The sequence below is a fragment of the Opisthorchis viverrini genome (genome assembly GCF_000715545.1).
Source record: "Opisthorchis viverrini unplaced genomic scaffold opera_v5_368, whole genome shotgun sequence".
Lineage (NCBI taxonomy): Eukaryota > Metazoa > Platyhelminthes > Trematoda > Opisthorchiida > Opisthorchiidae > Opisthorchis > Opisthorchis viverrini.
The window spans coordinates 283,170-293,881 of NW_008752029.1; the positions used below are offsets into that span (position 1 = coordinate 283,170).

A 10,712-nucleotide genomic window follows, 5' to 3' on the forward strand; every position below is an offset into this window, starting at 1 on the left:
TTTTGAGGTTAATCTTTTCATTCTTACTGATTGTCGGGTGGTTGTGACTCTTATAGCACTTGTGTCCACTCGTTAATTGATGTGACTTTTTTTCTTCATAGTCTCTCCATCGCTTTTGTTTGTAAATTGAGTTATTATGAATTAATGCTCAAACAGCTGATCAAGGCAAAAAACATCTGTGCTCTGTGTAGATTGTCCCGTTAATCGATGTTCATGTAATCGGGTGACCATTGTAATATTTTCAATGCCTTGTCCCTGCAGTGTATTTCCATTACAATTTACGGAGGATAGTCTTTTCACGAGTGCCGTCACGCTATCTGCACTCGGTGGCTCCAGTACCCCAGATGATGGTCCTTCCCTTGCCACGGAGGATTTCTGTGAGCAGGATTTGTCTTCAGTCCCCAAGCTGGGCAGGTCACGTTTTATCTACTGGAATGCCTCCACTTATGCCGTCATGACGACCCTACATGTATACACGGGTTCTGGTCGCCGGCAGATAAACGGAGCTAAACCACTGCTGGACTTAATGGTGAACCTGCGCAACGAGCTGTTGCTGAGGTAGGTTTAATGTTAAATCCAGCGGCATAGTTAGTACTGAATCTCACTATTTCACTGCTGTTGACAGTTGGTTAGAAAATTGGTGCCCTTTTGGTGATGTTCAAACATCTAAGACTGGCTTAATAGGCGGTTGTTTCGCCAGTGCCGTGCTGCTGAGGCATTGGTCCCCGTATAGTGATCACTCTTGGGTTTCGTGCACTTAAGCTCCATAGGAATGAAGAATCAAGATTTACCTTCGAATCGGAACTTCACTCCATCTTCTACTGTCTATTGCCGCCTGTTTTGCCTTCATAAAGTCATTAATAGTCACAGTGGTTTGCCCAAACAGCAATTTTTCCGGGTAGTTTTTCGTTCCTCATCTGAAGTTGTCTCGTAAGACACAGATCCTTTTTTTACTTTCAGACTTGAGGAAGAATGACTTAAGAAGCCAATCCGTGTTACGGTAATAGTCCCTTTACATCGATTGTATCTGGGCAAACGAAAGTGGTCTGAAGTAATGTCTAGAGGGTGTTGATCCCTGCAAACCTCGACTGCGGTACTTCAGCGGAATCTTCTGGTGAAGAACATCTGGAAAGTGATCAATGTACACACACGTAACGCGCCTGTTGAAATCTTGCACTCGCTTCAATAGACCAAATTCTGCTCCAAACTTGTGTCGCGATCGATATATGGCTTTCTTCTGTTGAGGTGGGGTAACTGAGTCCGAAATATACAGCCTCAACTAATGGAGGTTCAGATCAACGAAACAAACCTAGTTTGATGTACAGAAATACACATACCTGCAGTGAACATTACTGCATGGCATATATTGAGATTCTTAGACACGCCATATTGATCCGGTAGCTCCTGGTGGTGCTTCGCGATGACCGGAAATTACTAACTTCTAAAGTCACTCATCAATTGATGATGGTCCACGAACTGCCATGCGGCGCGCTCTGAAAGCATTTTCGACAAATTTGCAGGTATAAATCACTTCGTCTTCAGACTTGGTCGACCAACTGCTACAGTGGCTCTGCGCTGTTATCCAAAATCGGCATAGATAGGACACAGCGATATGTGCGTATTTCCTCACGTGAGGTTATGTTTGATACTTCCAAAGGCGAAAACCTACCAGTTATTAGTTTTCGAGGTGAATTGGTGAGGGACTTGGGTGAACTAGAGTTGTTTCGACATGTTAAGGGTGAAGTAAATCGTCGTTTAAACTAACAAAACTCGTAAGTGGTAACACACACCTTCATGTTTTCAAAATGGGAATCAGAGCGGAAAACCCTTTGACCATAGAACCAACGACACCCACAGTTCCACAGGCGATTGTTATCAAATTGACGTTTGGTCACTTCATTACACTATCCCCGTCGACGATCCTACGTGATTCGTCGGATTTCGATGGAAGGTGTCTTTTGGGTTACCGTTGACTCGGATTGGTACTGCGCGCATATACCCAAGGGTGCTGATTCCGGAGCGTGCGTATAAAAGACAACGGAACCATGTAGGTTGACGTTCCCTTAGGTTATTTGGCTTTTAAACAGGTAGAAGTTGGTTCCTCTGCCATGTCACCAACTCGAACAATCTGGAAAATGGATGTCGGGATTATCCTTTGAAGAGGAGTAATGAGGCAGTGTTGCATAAAGCAAGCTTAGGAAATTAATTTGGGATTCAAGAACATCCACAATTGTCCGGCGACGCATTAATTTCCCGGGATATATAGAGGTGTGTAGTGTAAAACATCAGATATGTCAGTTTGCTGCTTTTCGGATGTAAGGCGCGTCAGAGCGACATATGGGTGGTGGAGGCGGTAGTTTGTAGAAAAGTCTGGTTACTCATGAGTAATTCAAACCTGATTAACTGAATTCCTGAGACATAACGGCACCATCATGTCGAACTCTGGATCATTGGTATTAACCGAGGAGAAATTGATGTTTGAGCCATTGTGATGGTGGTGTTAGTCTCCCGTTTTTATCGACGGAATACTGGGAATGACGAGTACTCTTCGACAGCCCTCCTTGTGACTCGTCATCTCTTCGGTTTCATGAAAAACTTACGTTTACAGTTTCTCTCGATCACTGTGTCTTATTTGCCACTGGAGTATATTATTTCGATTGTCGTTATTATCACCACTATTTCTATTACCGCTTTATTCTAGGCCGTCATCTTGGCATGAAGAGATCACTGTTCGGCTCGATCCGTGCGTTTGGCTGGTTGCTCGGCGTTCAAATGGTCGAGAAATTTACATGCTCTTCATGAGGAAGCAGGAAAGTCTCATCAAGTTAGATGGTAAGTGTGACTGGAGTTCGCCTATAAGTAGGCTAAGTTCACGCCCGACGTTCTTGTTGTCCAGCACTCTCAATTCATGCACCTTGGTAGGTTGTTGGATTTCAAGGTGACCTTAATCTTTTGCCTCAAAATTGCCACACTACTTCACAGTCTGAATGCTACCCATCGTCTAGGTCTTCTCAAGCATTTAGTCGCATATCCGCGAACAGTTTCTCTCTAGGTAACATGCCATACGAATAACCCTCGGAAGTCAATCCGTCTTCCTCATACTCGTCATCAGCTCAGATGTGACTGCAACATTTCACAAAATCGACTCTTAGGAGCCTAGTTGATGCTATAGGATTGATTTCGTTCAGGAGTACCGACCAAAAGCTTCGGGCTTGACTTCACCAATGACCCCGTGGACTACACTGACTGGAATTCCATTCCACAAGATGCAACCATGCCAAAACGGCCAATGAGGAACGGCCAGACAAAGAACAAGAAGAGCGCGTACTACGAATAACCGTAATGTTGTGTCGTCTGAAGGCCTTTAGCCTACCCTATCTCTGTTTGGACCTGAAACCATAACTAATTAGCTCAAGAATGAACACCCTCGGCAAATACGTCTTAGCCAGACAACAACTGGGTTATGCATTTAATGGGTAGATCGTTAAAGCGGGAATAACCAACTGTTTATGGCCCATCTCCTTTTGCTTGGCTCGAGTCATCTGAAGATATGGCGGCTAATCAATGTCAGCGGACTTTACGCAGGTTGTCCGAATGTGTGCTGGAAATGTGGGATGTTTGTAGTACTCCACCGGTTCTGGTGGACTGGCTAGAGACGGGATTATTCCTCGAATCCGGAAGGCTAAGGCAGGTTCTGCCAACCTTCGACGCTTATGGCATTTCATGGGCAAGCGGGCGTCACAGATGCTGCTGGGTCATGGTTTCATCTACTTGGAACTGGAATGAACTTACCCATCGATGTTTTGTGACTGATACAGTGCGGAAGTGCTGGTGTCCCGCAAGTCCGGTTTCGTTCATCCAAATAAGTCCACAGGTTGCGCATCTCCATATTTTTACTGGTCTTGTTGGTATATATGTATATTGAAAATCACCATTTGATTTCAGTAATCCGCCTTAATTCATCACCGTAAAAGCTACCGAGATCTCTCTTTTGAGTGGATTTGATTACTCATATTACGGAGTTGTTCTACGCTATACACCGCCTTAATATGATTGATTAGTTCCAAAAAGGATATTCTTCGATAGACCAATTTTACACAGCCCTACGTCATGTGGGTTGTACCGGTTTGAGTTGTGTGTGTACTCACCTTGTACTCTGTCTGCTGTTCTCACTGTTGATGTTATTTCTAGTCTTGCATGTAGTTCATGTTGCCCTTGTTTACAGTGTACGTCAGCCGACTTTACAATTCCGTCTTCCGTGGTCTGCTTCTTCTGGGTTGACTGATAATCGTTCCAGCCGTCGTTCACCGTCTTTCAAGCGTCCGGATTTCCTACTAAGACCATACTAGCTCTCATCTCCCGCAATATTTCTCTCAATCAATTACCCCAGTGAGAGTGGTTCTACGGCTACTTCCTCGTTTTCAGATAATCAGGTCATCTTTCAATCTCTTTACCTCTGGACACCGCTGCAATTTTTGTCTGCCCTACATTTGTACTTTCAAATAAATTTTTGTCGAGATCAATCAGTTATTTACATTCACCATCAGAAGTATTCGGTTTGTCACCTTTTTGTGTTTGTGCGACCAACTCTTGGTCCCTATGTTCTTTGTTATAACCGGGTCCATCGGGTTTCAGGTCTTTTCGTCTTGACCAAGTCGGTATTTTGGAAACTTTCATGTAACTCTCTTTTTAGCTTGGTCGTCCAGACAGTTCATGCTATTGCTCCATCGACTTCTCGATTTCATGGGTTACAGGAACACATATTAGACTGCTGAGTTCGAGATAGTTAAATGGCTAAAGCGCGTGCTCCGAATCCAGCCCCTGCATCCCGACTGTCTAGACTTGAGCAACCTGGCAGTACCCTATAACTCGTACTCCCTTTAGATGGCATAACTGTTTGATACCGAAAGGGTGTTAGCCGGACGACTCTCGAACCGTGACCTCTGTGGTGACGTCACATCCGTTTTCTATATGGTGCTTCGATTGTTTGAACCAGACCGGTGTTTTGGTGATCATCAATGAAAGCGCTTAAGTGGAAAACCTAGGACGATGTTGGTTTAGGCTCACAGTCTGGATTCAGTCGGTCCCCGAGTTACAATTCTTGCATCATTCAGTTGATGTGACCGAATCAAACAACATTGTCAGCGTTCAGCTTAACTCTTCGGCACGTGGCAATACCGGATAGTCCAGGCTCTAAACTGTGATAAATTCTGATCGCATGTGAATCGCACTGGAATATCATGACCAAACCTGTTGGCTGTATCAGTGATCGATATAAAAAAGTTGACACCGTGATGATTGACTGTTTCTGTATTTCGCACAAACCAGTTCGTTGTTTTAGGAGACAAAAGGCCACAATCTTACTCTCTGCAGGAGATGTCAGCACGTAATTTCGCTGCGTTTCTCAATAAGCTTCATATGTTTCGAGGATGTGGGACTGTAATCTGTCGGCGTATATAAAAGTCACCCAAACTCACCTTGTGAATGTTCCGAAGATATCATCCGCGGTGAAAAGGAGAACACAATGTATTAGATGCATGTATCTGTAGGTTGGTAGCTTCAGCCCACCATCAACGAAGAAACACAAGAACACAGTCTGACAGTTTATTCTCTGAATACGAGAACACATGGTCGAGAGAAGCACACTGGGGTACACTGCATATGAACATACGAGAATTGTCAGTTATTGGGGGCACTCTCGATCTTCTCTGGATGGTATTCAAGAATGTCTTCATGTTCTAACTTCATTACCACCGCTGTTTCTGAAAATAAACAAAAGGGATTGTAATTAATGATGTCGTGCACTTTTACTTCTTCGACACATTACGGAACTCATGCTGTAACCAAGTTAACCTGCTCATCAGCAGCTAACTACCATAAAAAAAACTCATTCGGTGCCTAGCCTCTCGATCTTCTCTGGATGGTATTCAAGAATGTCTTCATGTTCTAACTTCATTACCACCGCTGTTTCTGAAAATAAACAAAAGGGATTGTAATTAATGATGTCGTGCACTTTTACTTCTTCGACACATTACGGAACTCATGCTGTAACCAAGTTAACCTGCTCATCAGCAGCTAACTACCATAAAAAAAACTCATTCCGGTGCCTAGCTGCCATGCTACCCAAAGAAAGTACGAGGACTGAGATACCGCCAGATTGCTCAGGCCTAGACAGGGCAAGTCGAGATGCAGAGATCGGATTCGAACCACGGACCTTCCTGTCAGTAAATTTGCGCTCTAACCCCTTGAGCCATCTCACCCTTGACTATAATGAAAATATGCTAAAGACTATTTCCCAGCTAATAAAGTGAATATTGACAGCTTGTATTGTTGGGTACACGTCACTTCCATTACTTTTCATTAATATCTAGAATTAGTGCTCGTTCTCTGTGGCATTCCAGCCACTCTCACTGTACGGTATAAATTTTAATCCATCATAGATAGTAGGCACAAAAGTACCTTGATGTCGATTGCGTGAAGTCCAACTATGGCACATTCGAAGAGTCTACTAGAACACGGAAAGCTAAGTCATCATGCGCTTTTTAAAAATCCTGAAACAGGGTGAGGGTGGTAGCATCATCCAACCTCACGGTAACAGACGAACCAGTTGCGATTGTTCGACTCGGGAAAGTGGCTCTGTAGAAGCGTTCCCAACTTGTCTCTGATCGTTTTTGCGTTTATTACTCCTTTACAGCCATATCTACCAGATCCTTTGATTCGTTTGCCAAAAATGCGTACATCACCTTCCGGGGCTTCCGCGATCCATTTTTCAGATCTCTGCTTTCTGAGTTCGGTAATCTTGTCTGAGAGCATGAGGAAACAAGATACAGCCGAAACCAAGGACAGTAGTCCATGTGACTCAATATTGGTCACTGGTCTGCTGTAACCGTAGTTCTACAGCTGGTTAGAAGGCTGGTATACTCCCGTGGGGTCCTCCGCATTGCTTGAAACTGGATTTTATCGCTTGAAATTTTACAGCCCTCGCTGATGATCTATCTGTCTTCTTCCTATTCTGGGAATTCTGTTTACCTGATGAATTGTCCACACATGACAGGAAGTTTAGATAGTCATATCCGGAAGTGGCGCGTTGTCCTTGAAGACACTGAGGTCCATGTGACGTTCTTGAAGATATCAGCTTGTTATTAACGGAGCTCATCGGGCTACAAATCGCAAAAATCGAAATGATCATCCTACCCCACCCTTATGGAACAGGATAGTCAAGATACATATACAGACGAACAGCTCCATGCAAACGATGACTATAGCTACGTCGTACACCCAAACAGAGCTAACATCTGTGTCATTTCGGTTCTGTAACATTGATGCTGTAGTTGAGGTCTTCCCGCGCGATTCTTCTCTTCGGCCCCAACTTCACGCATGTCATGCTTCGCCAGGTATGGTCTTCCACGTATTCAAAAGGTCACTTCGTTTAAGTCAAGTTTCTCGTAACACAACTGAGCTATTTTGGATTTTTGTTTGATTATGGACAAAATCATGGAAAGTGTGCAAACCGTTTTAAGTAGAGACCTGACTACCATTTCCAAAACTAGTTTGCTTTTTGAAGTATTACATTGAATTTGCGTCTTATCCCTTAAATGCCAAAAATGTGTACTGAAGTGGATATCCAGGCGCATCACGACCGTTGCTTCCGCACCATTCCGCAAATACTTCGAAAATAACATGAGAACGCTCAGAAATTTGGAATGCGAATTTGTCCTGACCATGTTGATCTTAACCCTATCTATATTTTGTCAAAAGCTAGTACCATCATGACCGAATGCCAGTGCCATAAAGCCCCACACACCACGATTTTTCGAAGGGTTCTGTCGGTCTCATTGGGAACAAAACAGTATGATTCAGGATAACTTTTCGGTATGTTGCTTATGGCTAAGACATTCATATAAGATGGATAAAATTAATCGGAAGTGCGAATTGGGATCAGTCGAGCTAAAAATCATCATGCTGGCCAGAACTGACATTGTTCGAGGGTCCGCGAAAGGCGATTGTGCTGAAACATGCACAGTTCGTTTCTCAATGCGCAGTTGGGAATTCCGATCACGCCTACCAAGGGCGTCTTCAGTGGCTGGATTCATAGGTCTCATTGTTTTCGATCATCTTGACGGAACCTCGTAAGTAGGTATAACGATCGTGTGTTTAAGAAATGGCAGTTGGTTTACCCATTCGAGTTCACGGGTAAAAATAGTTAATACATCATTATGGACAATCACTACCTATCAGAAAAGTCCGATCGACACCACACTGGCTAGTATGGTGTTCTTGTTTTTAGACATAAATACATTCGAAGGTGGTAGGCCAAGTGAGGAACCCATGGCTACGCGGTCCGTTGTTCCGGGAAATACTCCGTGGGACGCTGAATGAAAATTCAGCGTACTGCATAAAACCAGTAGCTTCACCTTGTCCAGAGACAAAATGTTGGGGACTTGGTTGCTGTGAATGATGTCACATATATACTATATATATATATATATATATATATATATATATATACTGCACCACATTAATGGTGATCGGAGATTTGGTCATATCGCATAGAGATTCTGTCCTCTCAGTGAATCTAGTCTGCGCTGAAAAGTTGAGAACCACTTCAGTTGTCTCATCCTTATTGGGAATCATCAACGGCACGCATCTCTAGAACAGCTTTCAACAACCCTATGAACATTGCTTCTTTAGTGCTTTCAGACCTGTCTATGAAGTTTATCAAAAGCAACCAGATGTGGAACTTTCCCCAGAAAACATTGGTATACGTATTCACAAGCCTCAGCTTTGTATTCGAAAGCACTTTTTAGACACTGACTTGTCCACAAAATCGCATCTTTATCCCTCGTGACTCAAACACCGTCTCACCTTTGATGGAGATATAAACGATTATTTGAAGATGCTTATTTCGCGGCAACAGGTCAATCCGGCGTTGGAATCACAAAGTGCTCTCCAAAATGGCGGTGTGTTTCAGTAGGTAGAATAAACACCATGTCCAATAGGCCGATATCAACCAGATCCATTGGTCATACAGGGTTAAGTCGCCCTGGAAAAATTCTGGACTACTGACCTCATGTTTGTACTGCAGTATACTCAGCGGGGCGTCGTCACCCAGCACAAGGGATTTCCGAAACTCTCCGGATGACGGTAGTCCCAGCAGCTTTTACAGTTGGCTCAAAATACATATCAGAGGGAGTCTCCGAGTAGAATGAGAAACTGTGACAGCAACTGCTGTAGAAATGGAGCGGGCCTCATCGTAAAGCTATTTCAACCTTTTCCGGACTCCGATGCTAAATAACCACCTATCAACAAGACCACAAACGAAAAAGATGGCCGGCACATAAGCAATCTGTGCGGACGGATAAGGCGTTGGGCCGAACATTTCAACAGACAATTCAACACCGAGTATCCGAAATCTGTTTGCGTCCCAGACTTTTTGATCTCTTAGTTTGAAACCTCCATTTTTGACCGAAGTCACCGGACAAATTCAGTGCCTGAAATGCCATAAGGGTCATGGACGTTGTTTGTGACGAGAGGAACCACTCTTCACAACCGGCTGACAAAATAGCTCCAGAAGGCCTGAGTCATGGAACTGATTCCTGCTAAAAAGAACAGCACCGCCATAGCTTCCCCGTTTAAAAAAGGGACGTTTTTCCAGCAACAACAACCTAGGGATCGGCCTGATATCCATTGCATCGAATTTCTTAACAGTTTTGATCTTTCCTCGATTAGCTTTACCCCGCGATTCGAGAAGACCAGAGGATTGCTGCTCAGGAACGGTGTGCCTTGGTTAAATATATACATAAGGCCAGATATTAGAGGAGCGTCACAGTTGCCAACATCTCACCTTTCCGACTCACCTTTTGGCCCAATTTAACTGAATCACTCCATACATCTGTTTGATCCATGCTAAAGCTGCCGAAATTACCGATCATTTAGGCAGAGAGATTTTCTGCAGTCACTCGTCACATGCTTTCATCAATATCAATTGGAGTTCAATTTCGTATTAATGACACCCAAAAAATCCCCGGAACTCATTGGTTCGTTTAGATTTCGCGTGAAACCTGGTCGATTGACTTCGAGACCTGGAGTATTGGAATAATGGTGTTTAAGTCCCTGGTACTTCATGCAGTGCAACTTATTCTTGATAATTTGAAAACTTGTCGAACATTCTGGAGTTCGTTTTGCTCCCAAGCGATGCCAACCGATGTCAGAATTCATAACAGGCTCAGATGGTAAGACACGTTCATCGAATGTTAACCTGTTCATTGCTTGTAACAGCAGATAACCGCTGAAAGCCAGCTGTAGGTCAGGTGACATGAACTCAGAGTCGAGTGGTTTCAGTAACGCATCTCGCCTGTTCGTTGTGGTGCAAGACTGCTTCATGCGCACGCCCTTATTCTAATGAAGTTAGTCATATTTTGATTGAGAACAACACATAATGGCATAACAGTTGTTTTCGTTTTGCCATCAAATGGTCAATACGAATCGTGTTCATTCATGAAAGCGGAAACAATAAACGTGTGCAAATTAAGAAAGAAAAAAGAAGTCACCTTATCTCATTCAAGTGCCTTGTGTGTGCACGCGTACGCCCCGCTTTGTGGTAAGGTTGGATCCAGGAGTGCATTATTACTTTCCTGAACAAGTGACCGGTCTAGCGGAACAAATTCAGGGACTGGGTTCCCGCAATCCAATACTATATATATATATATATA

The 10,712-nt window shown here is 43.7% G+C and overlaps 2 protein-coding genes across 2 annotated transcripts in view; one reads left to right on the top strand and one right to left on the bottom strand.

The window, feature by feature from the left end:
• Nucleotides 1–10,712, top strand: part of T265_10470 (hypothetical protein) — a gene marked incomplete at both ends in the record, with an annotated part of 34,526 nt that overhangs the window by 15,614 nt on the left and 8,200 nt on the right. The window contains 3 exons of the mRNA XM_009176849.1: nt 262–558; nt 2,702–2,832; nt 6,112–6,224. Of these exons, the coding sequence (XP_009175113.1) occupies nt 262–558; nt 2,702–2,832; nt 6,112–6,224 (541 nt within the window). The remainder of the gene's footprint in view (nt 1–261; nt 559–2,701; nt 2,833–6,111; nt 6,225–10,712) is intronic.
• T265_10471 (hypothetical protein) overlaps nt 5,888–10,712 on the bottom strand; it is a gene marked incomplete at both ends in the record, with an annotated part of 5,301 nt that continues 476 nt past the window's right edge. Inside the window, 2 exons of the mRNA XM_009176851.1 lie at nt 5,888–5,970; nt 6,151–6,260. Of these exons, the coding sequence (XP_009175115.1) occupies nt 5,888–5,970; nt 6,151–6,260 (193 nt within the window). The remainder of the gene's footprint in view (nt 5,971–6,150; nt 6,261–10,712) is intronic.